Here is a 14586-nt window from a genome sequence, read left to right as displayed (position 1 = left end):
TTTAAAAATAATCCTTTTTTTTAATTCTTAACTCAGTAATCGAAATGACGGCAGCATTGGCTATAATTTATCGGCCTTTATTGAAGTGTTGCCTGTTAATTTGTCCCCGGTACTCTCTCAGGTAGCTTTCTAAACAAGGAAAGCAGGAAGAAAATGCTCAGAAAAGTCATGAGCCACATCTGGAGCCATTTCAGATCTCGGACTGGCCAGAGGCTGGCTGAAGTACACCGTGCACAGCTGGTGAAGACTGACGCAAAGACACAGACAAAGAAAACTCATTGCATTGCAATACTTGTATTACAGCAATGCAAGCCTTTAGGTTTAGGTGTAAAAAAAAATAAAAATAAAATAAAAATATACCTCAAAATATTCTTCTTTGTTAATTTCAGGTAGCTACTCACAACAGCTACTAGCTTCTGGCTTCTAGCCTGCTGTGGTTTGTCCTGTGAAAGTCATGATGGCTGATTTTGGTCAGTGCTGGAACGGGAGACCTCCAGAGACCAGCAGGCTGCTGCTGTAAGTGGTGCTGGCTGAGCAGAAACTGACACTCTTCCCTCTGGACTGACGTTTCCAAACGAGTGCCCCTTGGCCAGTTCTTCGAAAGAGACAGCAATCCAGGGGCCTGAGTACCGATCTGGGAGCTCTGTTCATGAATGGTGCCCTAGGCATTAGCAAGAATTCCTGGCTAAATTCTACTCCAGTCTTGCATTATCTGACCTCCTTAAAGTCTCCCCTTTTCAACTGGTGACATGTAACTTACAGAGTACCACAAGGAACTCTTTTAGTCCTACAGGTACATCTCTTCTTCTGCAGTTTTGTAACTAGTCAAGCGTGCACATAATGCTATAACATGAGGGTTAGAAAACACTGTTGAACATTTGAAAGAAAATTTAAAAAGATTTAGACAATTTGAAACTGAGCTAATACCTGGAAATTAGATTTAATGTAGGTAAGTGCAAAGTGTTCCATGCGAGTGTCAGAGACATTCTTTATAAAAGTAAGAGGCTCTTCGTGCTCAAAATTTCCTGTGAAAAAAAAAAGAGATCTTGTATTCATGTTGACACCTCATCTTCATCTTCTAGCCAACACAGGGAAGTGACTAAAGAGAATGTTAGGATATATTATTACATCTTAAATTTTATAATAGGATGTTATTTCACATTGTGGAATACACCAGTAATGCTAGTTTAATAGTAATACTAGTAATATTAGTTTTTGCCAGCAGCCATATCACCCTGCAACTCACAGCTGACAGCCCACTGAAGCCAGGTGTGAGCCTGGTCAGTACCTGGAGGGGAGACCTCCAGGGAAAAACTAAAGTTACTGCTTGAAGAGGTGTTAGTGAGGCCAGCAGGGGGCGCTCACCCTGTGGTGTGTGTGTGGATCCTAATGCCCCAGTATAGTGATGGGGACACTATACTATAAATAGGTGCCGTCCTTCAGATGAGATGTAAAACTGAGGTCCTGACTCTCTGTGGTCATTAAAAATCCCAGGGCGTTTCTCGAAAAGAGTAGGGGTATAATCCTGGCCACATTTCCCATTGGCCCTTACCAATCATGGCCTCCTAATAATCCCCATCTCTAAATTGGCTTCATTACTCTGCTCTCCTCCCCACTGAGAGCTGATGTGTGATGAGCGTTGGCTGCCGTCGCATCATCCAGGTGGGGCTGCACAGTGGGGGTGGTGGAGGGGATCCCCATTACCTGTAAAGTGCTTTGAGTGGAGTGTCCAGAAAAGCGCTATATAAGTGTAAGCAATTACTAGTAGTAGTAGTTTAGAATACCATGTACAATTCTGTTCACTACACTGGAAAAAGTATTGCTACTCTGGAATTGTTATAGAGAAGAACAAATTGATAAATTCCTTTGCCCCAAATCCTCAAAAGCACTGACACAGTGAACCCAATCAATTCCAGTGGAAACTAAAAGAAAGTGCTTTTAAAACTAAAGAGTGGAGCACTGGTTGCTTCTTGCCTTTTGCGTTGGGATGTAGCTCGTGGTAGAGCGGAGCTTCCCGGTCCCGGTCTAGTTGTCATGGCAATAAAGTATCGAACAGCAGGTGCTCTTGTACACAGAGGGTATGCCGTTGAATATGAATGTCACTAATATGAATAGGGCTACAAGTTTAAACAACTGATTTTAAGTTTAACGTTTCAGTCCTGTAAACCTCAATGCTAAACAGCATTGAATTCCCTATATTGGCAAAATATCAAAGAACAGTTAATATGTAACCAATAAAATTAATCTAATATGACACAAACAAGACACGAGTAGCTACTGACATTCCAAAGACTGCTCAGACTTCCAAAGAATGTGTTTTTTCTCATTTGTCATTTTGAGACTGGGACCGAAAGCGTTTAGGAACACTGCATGCGAACTCGTACGTGCGATTTACTGTTGTGCTCTAGCCTCTCTATTTCAATTAGTCAGACACACACACCAAAAAAAAGTTTCTTGCTTTGCCGTGCATTTCGTCCGCCACTGCTTCACGTCCTGTGTGTCTGTCTTCCTTCTCACGCAAGCCTTACTACTCTCACGGCAAGGAAGTAAAAACCGTGCCGCGAACTTGTTTAGCCTTTCACCCCTGAAGCCGACATGTAATTCCACCAGCATCCTTACCTCGGGACCCGGCCAAAGCCCTCTCACGCAACTTGGGCAATCTTTAACCCGAGCTAACAGGTGCTCGCTGTCAGTATTATCAAATTCTCTTAGAACTAAGTGCCTCCGTGCGATAACATTCAGGGCTTTGTCCCGGGAAGGAGAAATGAGAGCATAATCTGGCAAGGGATGTTTGAAAATGCATATTTCTCCAGAGCGCAGCTATTGCCCAACTTGTTCGGGGAATTAAAAATCCGTTCCCACGCATTCATCATCGCAGGTACTGGCAACAGCAGTTGAGGGGTAACATCGCCGTTAGGGAAAGCAAGCGAGGAAGCCACTGAAGTCCAAGGAGATGAAGAATACACAACTATTCAAAACGTTTGAACAAATACAGATATAAGTGGCGTCACATTAGGGAGTTTGTATTTAAAAAACGTGCAAATGTATATTCTAAGTAAACTTTCCCGTTACAAATATGAAAATATATATTTTTATTTGTGCCCGCATTAATCTGCTGTAAATCAAGGCACTGGTTATTTCCTGTGTTACCTGCACATTGGATAAGGCGCGTTTTCCTGAAGCTGGACATTTTAATTGTCAGAAGGAAAACTGTGTCTTAAAAACTTCAGTCGACTGGCATTAGACGCAAATTTCATGCCACTGGCAATATTATCTCAGTTGCGTGTTTTTTCTTCATTTTCAGAACAATGTTGTATTACCTTTCAACTAAAGTTGGCTATGTGATCTTTGTTTTGTTTTAAATGCAGCGTTTATTCTTGTTCATAGTTGAACGACTGAAGTACTTAAGAGACATCCAGTAACTACACAGGGACATAGATGGATGGAAAGCTTTAAACCTGTGACATTTATCATTTCCAAAATACTATAAATACCTTCAGCCTACGTTTGGGGATATAGCGCTTCTCTTATTTACACAGTAGCACAAATTTATCAACCTGTCAAAAGCCAGTGCCTCGATCAGAAAGACTCCGGAGCTCTGATTCTGCCTCGCGGAACCGCTTTGCACGCGATGGTGTAGACAGGCTCTGATGTTAATAACGAGCGCAAGGCGTGTCACCAGAGGCCCGCACATGAAAGAAAAGAATAATTAATGAATAAAATATTGGACCGCGTTAGTGTCTAAATGCCTTAGAAATATGCAGGAGACGACTACGCTGATATGTCAGCTGCTTTTGTGTGTGTGTTTGTTTGTCTGTTGTGACAGCTTGGTAATAAGCTAAGCTATTCTGCATGAAAATATTTTTACTTCTAGTCCTTCCGCTCGGTAGAGACCCTGTTAGTCTAGGCGTTCGGCCTCTCAGTCAACACAACATCAGAAGTGTTTGTATATATATATTTGAACACTATATTTGAACACTTAATCTGAATCATCTCTCAAAGTATTTGTCCATAGGAGCTGATCTCCTGGTGAGTTCATCAGGAGACCGCGCTTATAGTTGATTTATTTGAGCGCGCAAATTTATGATGTTATGACATTTAGCGGGGTTAACTGTTGTATGGGAGTAAGGTTAAAACACAGTAAAGTCATCAATCCTGTCCTTATATTTTCTAAATGAATGTTAATTTCATGTTGGGTTGTAAACCACACTCCTGTGGTTATCAAGTTCCCTCTACAGCTGTACTGAATCAACTATTTAGAGACTAAGACGGTGAATATTGGTTTCTGCAGGTCTGTGGGAGCCGTAAATAAGTATCATACTGTGTATATATATATCATTATCTTTCCACAGACTGCCTATATAAGGGTATTACCAAGGACAGGGCAATAGAAGCGGAAAGCACTCTTGTTTAAGCTTTTAGCTTTGTCTCCCTCTTGTGTGAATTACACTTAGTTCGTTACACCTTAGAATAGGAAAGCTACGATCAGAAACGTTTTTTCAAATTAAATTTATTTTTCTAACCTTTATTTTGTGATTAAGGTATTTTAAGATCTACATAGCTCTCGAGTAATATCAAACGGCATAAGATTTTTTAAAATAAGAAATCAATTCAACGCCGTGTTTACGTCGGAAAGTGAATCAAACTGAAAAAAGTAACATTTTAAGTGATAATGTCACGTAATTAGCCTACTAAATCTCTTCTTCACCTCACTTGTTCTAATGATAAAATCTCAATAAGACGATAGAAGTTCGCTTTATGTAAGCGTTTCTGGGAATTATGGTAATAATAACACTCCAACAATATTGTGCAGATCATACTTTTTCTGTAAAGATTGTATTTCTTGTATTGCATGGAATAAATTATCGTCATCTTTTCCTCTGTCAATAGTTACTAAAATGTTTCAATGTTTGAGTCTAGGTTATGAATTAAATCACCCAGAGTTAAGAATGTGTAAAATTTTGCTTGTTGTTAATTTTACCTCGAAATATATACAAACGCTTGATAAATGGACAAACTAATGAGAGATTTTCATTTTATTACTCTTTTTATTTTATTACTGGCATGTTTCTTGAAAGTCATCTCCCTTTGGGCTTAATTTCAATCTGTATTGGTAATTGGTGAGTGTTCAGAAAAAATTAACAGTGATTTGAAAAACGAAGTGTTTAAATTTGATCTTAACTACACGTTTTAAATTTGGAAAATGTCGATGCTTTAAATTTAATTATACTAACATAAATATTTCATTTTTTAAGTTAATGGAGATAGAATTAATAACCGTCTCATTTAGAAAACCTAGTTAAAACAATGTGTATAATTAATCTCACCTCCCCAAAACGACAAAATCTTCCAGCACCTGTCGCCCACAGTTAACTGTCTCGGGGTTAATAGATGAAACAGAGCCCAGACTTTAGGCAAGCCTGTTCTTTGAATCTGTCGATTTATTTTTGCATAAACGCCACATTTTAAACATATTTATTTTAATTTAATGGGAGGTGAATGGGATTATTTTTGTGTCGGCGGAAGGTATGATATTTTAAGGGTTTAAGCATGATCCCCATTTTTTTTCCCCACGAATTCACAAATGTGAATGGGTGGAATAGTCTCGTGATTATTGAGGAGTAATTAGGTAAGTTAAACTATAGCATTCTCTTGCACAGTATGCGACCTTTCTTTTTTTAAAGACGTTATCATGATACACAAATGCTCAGTCAATTGCTAAAGCAATGGCGAAGTCTTTATCGTTCTAAGTATAGATCCCAAGGGAAAGTGAAATTATAAATCACTTTGATGGTACACTAACTAACTGTACAGTACATGCTATATTCTTCACTCATAATCAGAGTCTAGTTTGTGTGACTTTGCAATCATTGCACTCCATTTCTGTAACACTGAGCAAAATTAACCATTAGTCAGTCGTAAACGATTTACGTAAACGTATGTGCTCTTTTGATTTTCGATTATGCTTTTTCAATGCAGCTCCTTAGTACACTGCTCAGATGGCATACTGTACACCTGATCGATATAAATCCTATAGGAGACACTTGGGCTTGGAGGTTAGCGCTACTGCCTCAGAGCTCCTGGTCCTATTTTGGGCTTCAACGCCTTCTGTGTGGAGTCCACTCGTATCCTTTCTCTAGCAGTGGGGGTTTTGTCTAGGACCCCGGTTTCGTCCCACCTTTTAAAGACATCGGGACTAGATTAACTGGTGTCTCTAAATTGTCCCTCTGTGTTTAGATTGCAATAGACTATTCGTCCTGACTACACGTCCAGAGTGTAACGTTGCTCTTCCCGCACGGAGAATGTTTCTGATAATGGATGAATGAAAATCTTACAGGTTATGAATCAGACTCTGAAAAATGTCCATATGCATCAATTTCTTCTGAGATATTAATTTTACATCTCTTTTACAGCAGGACGGAAATTGCCGCGTTAAACTGTGTATATTAAACTATTACTAATAAAAAAATGAATTTAACTGAAAATGCCACAACATTTCTCTCGAAGCAATGAATGCGCTGCAAACTGTGCAAAGCTGTGTTGGCTTCTACAGAGTGGTACTAGTTAACACAAACCGGCGTATTTCTAAATAATACAATGTACTAAAGTTGTAGTAAACTTTAAATGGGCTATTGCAGAGAAGAATGTCTAACGCCTTCATCTTCGCTCACAGTTCTGCTCTTTTACTTTTCTATGAACTGCAGCGCGGCGCCCCTGCTGCGGTGTCTTTCCAAATCTTAAAAACTGCGCCGCGGGTGTTCCACGACCTCGAGCGCCGGCTGGCTGACGTCAGCAGCACGGGGGCCAATCCGCACGGGCCGAGCGCTATAAAAGATCACCTACCCCCTTCATATCAGATGGAAAAGGAAAGAAAGGTCTGATTAAAGGATAGTAAAGAGACACCTTCTCCTGCAGCCGCCCCTGCGCCCTCAGAGCCTCGGACAGCACGGTGCAACAGTCCACTAAACCTGCCCAGGTAATTTCATTTTCCTTCTGCACTTATTAAACTGGAGCCAGAACTGTAACTGTAACTGTAACTTGATTCATGTGCGCTGGAATAGTGAAACTCCGAAATCCTTGCTATTTCTCTACAGATACAGTACAGTTTATTAGCTACATGCAGACGAAAATGCATATAAATTTAATTATTTTGAAAATCAAAAGACCTCAGAAAATAAGGAAATTTATACCTAGTTAAAAAGAAGCGTTTTTGCCACACTAATAGGAATGGAGATGAGGTTATCCTTAAATCATATTCAAACTACAAGCAGCTTGCAGTTTGGGTTTGAAAGAAAACCGGGCAATGTCTACACACATTTACAAATAGACCGAATTTTACTCGACAATTAATTTACCTTAAAATTACCACATTCACATGTTTAGAAAAGTAAAAGCACTATTAAGAATATCTGTAAATGTAAACATTACAGTACATAACAATGATCACAACATAAATGAATACATTAACATGGGCGCGCTTCATTTAATTTAATAATACTGCAAGTATGAAAGAGCTTTAAAATAATTTAAGTTGTGCAGTTTCGCTAGCGAATATGTTGGGTTATTAAGCCCAGGGGCGTGTAATTTACAGCAAATTTGACCATAATTTCACAAATCAATGCTACCTGGGACTTGCATTCTTTATTGTTCCAACTGTAAATGTGCGAATTTTCATTATAATTGTTTTTTTATAGAAACAAAATACCCCATATTAAACACGTATTTGTTATAGCGAGTCTGTTGATGTTTGCAGCGACAAGGCGGTTTCACTTACAACTCCTTCAATTGCAGACAATGTTCTGGCATTAACTCGCACGCGTGGTGATTGATAGACATATGTATAGATAAACTCAATTCACAGACGTTTGTCCAAACCATCGGAAAACCTTTATTATCTGTATACTTGTTAACTGTACGTCTATATGCAGTATCTGGGTCGGACACTGATTTCACTATGGCAAAGAGCTCTGTGTACTGTATATACAGAGACGCTCACTGCTGCGTTTTCTCCGCAAGTCTGAATTGGGGTACCAAGATAACTCCGCGACCCCTTTCCCCCCTAAGACAATGCGACAGGTCTTCCAGTTCAGGAGCTCTGATGGCTAACACGCTGGCGTCGTAATGCTGTGTGTTAGAAGTTTCCTATGATAGATTCCCTAGGTCTGCATCCGAGCTGTTTCAATGTACCCCGCTAGTGCCACAGGCAGTGAACTGTTAATGAGGCAGAATGAGGCGGTGAAGTTCACCCTTTCACTCAGACTGTTCTAGGGCGGACGGGTGCGAATGAGTGACAGCAGCGCGGGTCCTGCACAGCGGCGTCTGAGAGATAATGAAAGGGTGTAGGAGCGTGCTGAAGGAGGAGTCCTGCTCGGAGCCTTTCTGTCATACTCTTGCAGATTTTGTCTGAATGAAGCATTTGCCTAACATCTACAGTACGTGTAAAACTGTTGGTCTAGAACAGTTTTAAAAGATACGATTTCAAGATGGAAATGTCCCTGGATTATAGTGTCAGTGATCAGTTTTTTAAAAAAAGCCATAGCTGGTCACCTGAGTTCACAATAGAAAACACAATGTACTGTAGTCTCCCCTGAAGCAAACTGAAGGAATATCGTCAGAGAGAGCTTCGGTTTAAGGACTGACGGTCTCTTGTATTTCTGAAATTCCTGTTGGTTTTCATCCTTTTCTTTTAAGCACCGGCATTATTTACCTAATTTCTAACAAATCTTACCTGCGGGATTATTTAGCAAGAGCTGGCAAGCTCCCATAAATGTACTGTAGTGCAATAATTGTAATGTGTTCTCCATTCGTGCTGAAACAAGAATGTGGTTGGAGAGTGACATAGGTAAGTCAGACTTTCACGTAGTTCTGAAGTGAGATAATTAACTGCTGCAGTACAGTTTGTTTACACTGGTTTTGAGCTCTGACATTATAACATCCAGAAATAATTGATGTTAGTCCCGTCAGGCAGAAACAATGTGTGTGTGCATGTGAGGGAATAAGAATCCAGAATTGCACCACAATAAAGAGTCAAACTCCACTGTTTAGCATAAATCAAAAGCACTTATTTCCTCTTGCAGAGATGCCAGTGGCTTTTGCCATTGTATAAGAATTGCATGTATTATTTAATAATTAACTTAATAATTTACTGAAGATCCTTATACATCTGCAAGATTTCACACCTTTAGGACTCGGTTAATCCCTTTAGTTTTCAGGAGAGAGGAGGTAGACCGCTTCCTTCAGCCATTGCTGCATTCACTGAGGCAGCCTTAACTTCCTACGCTTGTTTTCCTCTCCTCCACAGATTCTTCAGAAAAGCTCTTTTTCCTCAGAATGGCACTCCTCAGTCTTCCCTTCCTGGGGCCTATCTCCGTGTCGGAGAGCCTGATCGCCATGGTGACGCTCTGCATCGTCTACCTTCTCCTGCGCCTCCTCCGCAAGGACATCCCTGCCGGGCTGCGCCTCCCTCCGGGGCCCAAGCCCCTCCCCATCATCGGCAACGTGCTGGAGCTGGGAGCCAACCCCCACCTGAGCCTCAGCAGGATGAGCCAGCGCTACGGCGATGTCATGCAGATCCAGATCGGCATGCGGCCGGTGGTGGTGCTGAGCAGCTACGAGACGCTGCGCCAGGCCCTCATCAAGCAGGGCGACGACTTCGCCGGGCGGCCCGACCTCTACAGCTTCCGCTTCATCAACGACGGCAAAAGCCTGGCCTTCAGCACCGACCACGCGGGTGTGTGGCGCACCCGTCGCAAGCTGGCCCTGAATGCCCTGCGCTCCTTCTCTGTGCTCGAGGGCACGAGCGCCGACTACTCCTGCGCCCTGGAGGAGCACATCTGCAAGGAGGCCGACTACCTGGTGCGGCGGCTCAGCGTCGTCATGGAGAACTGCGGCAGCTTCGACCCCTTCCGCCACATCGTGGTGTCGGTGGCCAACGTCATCTGCGGCATGTGCTTCGGCCGCCGCTACAGCCACGACCACGAGGAGCTGGTGCGCCTGGTCAACCTGAGCGACGAGTTCGGGCGGGTGGTGGGGAGCGGCAACCCAGCAGACTTCATCCCGCTGCTGCGCTTCCTGCCCAGCCAGGCCATGCGCTCCTTCCTGGACATCAACCGCCGCTTCAACGTCTTCGTGAAGAGGATCGTCGCGGAGCACTACAACTCCTTCGACAAGGTGAGCTGCCCGCCGGCGACACCGGGATGACCTACGGCACAGTAACGCACACCGAGGAGCAGCTGTGAAAGTGTTTGATGTGCTGCGCTGGACATGCCCAAGTAGCGGAATGGCAGCATGAACTTCAGGGTGGGCGGGTAGAAATGAGAAAGGAGCTGCGCTCTGGATTAACGTTATTTCCTGTCTGCTTTAGAACAACATCCGTGACATCACGGACTCTCTGATTGACCACTGCCAGGAGAAGAAACTGGATGAAAACTCCAACATTGACATTTCTGATGAGAAAATCGTGGGCATCGTCAATGATCTTTTTGGAGCAGGTGAGTCGGACAGCTGGGTCCTCTCAGACACTGGTAGCCAAATTTGGAAACCTGACTGCAAATAATAAAACAAATACTTTATGGCATAAATGTTAGGTTACTTGACCATTTTCAGTGGTTGTCATTATTATAGTAAACTCACATGCACAGGATATTTAACATGCTTCTGGAAAGCAGCATCAAAATTGTCTAATGTCCTGAACTCATGAAAAATGTGTTTGTCATGTCCTTTAAGGTTAAATGGAATCCTGGTTCTTAAAACTATTTTAAAAGTTCAGAGAACATACACATAGTGCAGAATTATAAGTTGTAGCATTTTCATTCTTACTTGAGCCAATCGAGGGCTGATAATATGGTAAATGGTTGTCAGTACAGTTGCGCTCATCAGGCTCTGTCTTCCTCCTCAACCCCAGGGTTTGACACCATTAGCACTGCACTCTCCTGGTCTCTCATGTACTTGGTGGCCTATCCTGGAATTCAGGAAAAGATCCAGAAAGAGCTGGGTAAGTTGAGCCTTTTTTGTTTAATCCAATTCTGCCTCCTTCTGCTCTCGCCTCTGGACTACGTGACTGTGCTGCTCTGGGGCTCTGCACACCCCAGCTGCCCCTCAGCTTGTGTGGTGAACGCCCTGGCTCAGCTGGTTCTGTGATCTCCCCTGCAGATGAGAACGTGGGCAGGGAGCGCGAAGTCAGGCTGTCGGACAAGCCCATCCTTCCCTACCTGGAGGCCTTCATCCTGGAGATGTTCCGGCACTCCTCCTTCCTGCCCTTCACCATCCCGCACTGGTGAGGACCCCTCCGGGGCCGGGACACAATCCCGGCACCCCTTGATGGGCGAGAGGGAATTCACATCCTAAACTGAAGAATGTCCCAGAAACCTCTTTCTCTTGTTAATTGTATAAACTACTAAAGCAGCTGACATATCTAAGATGTTAACAATCTGTAACTGGCCATCCAGCCTCTGAGAGGTCGCAGCAATGCGGGAGTCGAAAGCGACTCGCACGCATTATTGTTCAGGAAAGGTGGTTGATTTAATCAAAGTGCTTTTGTATAAATGTAGCAAATTATATTTTAAAAACTGCAAATACATTTCACCCTTAATCTGTTTAACATTGAAAAATATCTTATTGAAACCTATCGCATTAAATAGGCAAACACTCCAATCAGACCAATAACACAATTTTCACAAGTAATCTTAATACGATGAACTTTAAGAGGTGTTTTGCTGTTGGACAAATAAGAATATAATATATGTATAAGAAGTCTGCTTTACTCCCCTGTTGTGAGTGATCATGACCTCAGTTTACGGCCTGCTTCTCCCTTCCAGCACCACTAAGGACACCGTCCTCAACGGCTTCTACATCGCCAAGGATACCTGTGTCTTTATTAACCAGTGGCAGATCAACCATGACCCGTGAGTGTGGCTTTCTGCAGTGGACCATACCTGAAGGCCTTTGCTATTGGATTTTTAAGATATTTAAGTAGAACAAAAGTAATCTTAATCAGCATTATAAACATTATTTTTAATGAACTGAACAGCTAAATAATATCTGCAAGCACTTCTAGTTGGATTTCCATAATTGACATAAAACAGTTATTTCTATGGTTTTGGCAGAGGTTGTCTAATACAGGTATTCATTCAGCACAGCTTTAAATAAAACCAAACTGTTCAAACTCTGGGACTTAGAACCAGGTACAATTTCACCTGCTGCGACAACAAGAACAATGTGCAAGATGATTTTTAAGGAAACTTTGTGAAGGCAGTCTCGATTATTTAAAGGTCCAGGTCAAGTGTGCTAATGTAGGCATCAAAATTACTTCTTTAGTAATCTACAATTTCAAGCCTTTTGCCGGGTCTTCAGGACACAGAACATACAGGACAAAAGTAGCACAGAAGTGAAATGCTATGAAAAGCTGGTAGTGCATCACCCTTTAAATCCATTCAGAAAAGTAAGTTGGCTGCCCTGTTTCAAGTTGAGCCTGTTTTTTCTTTCATTAGAATCACGTGGAAGGACCCCTCCTCCTTCAGCCCAGAGCGCTTCCTGGACGCTGAGGGCATGACTGTGAACAAGATGGAGGCGGAGAAGGTGATGGTGTTCGGGATGGGCAAGCGGCGCTGCATTGGGGAGTCCATCGGGCGCTCCGAGGTCTTCCTCTTCCTGGCCATCCTCCTGCAGAAGCTCACATTCCACAGCCTCCCCGACCACGAGCTGGACATGACGCCCGAGTACGGCCTCACCATGAAGCACAAGCGCTGCCACCTGCGTGCCAGCCTGAGAGTGCGCGCGGAGTGAGCTCCTTGGCGGCCGTGGAGCCCGCAGTGCACCTCGCCGCGCTGGGAGCGATGGCTGTTCCGTGTCTAGCTGTTCCTGGAGGTTGATAGCGTTGAGCTGCTGACGCAGCGGTCTGGCTTTCAAACAGGAGCTATGTGTCTTCGACTTGAGACTAGAATGCCAGAAGAAGCCAATACAAAGTACACAACAGATTTCTTAAATTGTAAAGGGCTGCTTTTCAAAAGAAAAGCCAAAATGTAATTGCAAGCAACTGTGTGAGAATTAATTCTAACTGAAGCTCCAGTTGACTTGAATCTGAACTTCCAAACCAGTTCTCAAAAGAAAAATAACTTTATAGTTTCAGTACAGCAGGAGGTCTGTAAGAATGTGTGAAAGCTGACTTCAGAGATGGCTGATCAGTTTGTAGTGACTTATCTCATTCTGTATATGAGTGGTTCCATCAGGTAGAACTGATGGGGAAAAATAAAATTAAAAACAGATGTCTGCCTTCAAAAGTGTATAAAATGGAACCCATCTGTTATTATTACTCTGATATTTAAATGTTGAAACTAGGGATTTTTAGCTTTGTAGGAATTGCTGTAAATCTCTTATTTGGGTTTTGCTCCTTTATCAGAAATAACTCATCAAAAGAGTTCTGTGCTGCCTCAGATCAAAAGCTTCCAGTTTGTGCGCATTTCTAAAACTGCTTTGCACCAGTTTCAATGTTGTTGTCTTATTCCTCTTGTTATGATAGGTAAGGGGATATTTTCAGTTTTTAATCTGAATTTAGGTCTTAAATCAAAGTTGCAAATGGATTTTCATTGTATTCTTTATTTAGTTGAATACGTTTTGCTACTTGTATCCAAACGCAGATTTATGGCACGTGATTTGCTTTTTGCCTTTACACCGGTTTGTAACCTGTTCTGGTGATGTGGAAGAGCTTTGTTATTCGGTTGTCTGTAATTGTATACAACTCAAAGTTAAGCCCCAGAAACAATGGACACTGTATAGGAAATATACTTTGTGTCTTAGGCGCCTTTCGAACAAATCTTTTTTTTTTTAACCTGTATATGTAGAATGTAGAGTTATTTGTGAAAGATTCAATATTGACCACAAGTGTCACACTAGCCATCCCAGGTTTGAGGTCTCTCGTCTTTTTTGCCATATATTTATATGTGGAGTAACATATTGATGCTTTGTCTGCCAGGAGGGGCATTTATCCCAGAATGTGACAGTGTACTTAACCAAACAACACTTACCTATTTAAGGGCTTTTACAGGTCCTGAACAAAATATCAGTTTTTGTACATGTAACAAATTGTGGGATGAGGGACTGAATTATACTGTACCTTATTGACTTAAAAATAGCTTTTATTATTTTCTGTCTAAAAACATATTCTAGCCAATTGTACAGCCATTTGTATTGTTAACAGGTGTATCTGTGAATTTTATTACGCAATCATGAAGGACCTTTTTCCAAGCTGTTGCAGTTACGCTGATCTTGTAGAACAAAATATATGCAAGTTATGGTAATTTCTTTTTAAATGATTTTGGTTTGTGCTTGCTTATATCAAGCTATTTTCTCTCATTCATGTATCAAGCTTACAGCATGTATAAGAGGAGTTCCTGTTTTTTTAAAAACATTTAATCTCTGTGAGATAATAAATGGGATAAAGTAATAAATTGGATGGAAATAATAAACCTTTTGAACATGAACCCGGTCTTTTTTATTTCTTATTTTTATAGACATACAATTATATTGTGTAGCACTGATACTAAATAGGTTAGTTAAATACATTTTGACTTGCATTTTCATTCTCAAATG

At 41.8% G+C, this 14586-nt stretch overlaps 1 protein-coding gene across 1 annotated transcript; it reads left to right on the top strand.

The window, feature by feature from the left end:
• The first annotated feature begins 6738 nt into the window (after nucleotides 1-6738).
• On the top strand, nucleotides 6739-14477 carry cyp1a (cytochrome P450, family 1, subfamily A). The gene is made up of 7 exons (XM_006628888.3): nucleotides 6739-6976; nucleotides 9302-10170; nucleotides 10364-10490; nucleotides 10904-10993; nucleotides 11152-11275; nucleotides 11817-11903; nucleotides 12489-14477. The coding sequence occupies exons 2-7, from the start codon at nucleotides 9331-9333 to the stop codon at nucleotides 12781-12783; spliced, it is 1563 nt and encodes a 520-aa protein (XP_006628951.1). The 5' UTR covers nucleotides 6739-6976; nucleotides 9302-9330; the 3' UTR covers nucleotides 12784-14477.
• Nucleotides 14478-14586: the final 109 nt, after the last annotated feature.

The sequence above is a fragment of the Lepisosteus oculatus genome, chromosome 5, assembly GCF_040954835.1.
Source record: "Lepisosteus oculatus isolate fLepOcu1 chromosome 5, fLepOcu1.hap2, whole genome shotgun sequence".
NCBI classification, from domain to species: domain Eukaryota; kingdom Metazoa; phylum Chordata; class Actinopteri; order Semionotiformes; family Lepisosteidae; genus Lepisosteus; species Lepisosteus oculatus.
The sequence above is the reverse complement of the archived record's forward strand: the minus strand, read 5'-3'. Positions and strand labels throughout refer to the sequence as shown.

Coding starts and splice junctions, on each gene's coding strand:
- cyp1a (XM_006628888.3), top strand. CDS start 9,331: ATGGCACTCCTCAGTCTTCCCTTCCTGGGGCCTATCTCCGTGTCGGAG. Junction 10,491..10,903: donor CAATGATCTTTTTGGAGCAG/GTGAGTCGGACA, acceptor CCTCAACCCCAG/GGTTTGACACCATTAGCACT. Junction 10,994..11,151: donor AAAGATCCAGAAAGAGCTGG/GTAAGTTGAGCC, acceptor TCTCCCCTGCAG/ATGAGAACGTGGGCAGGGAG.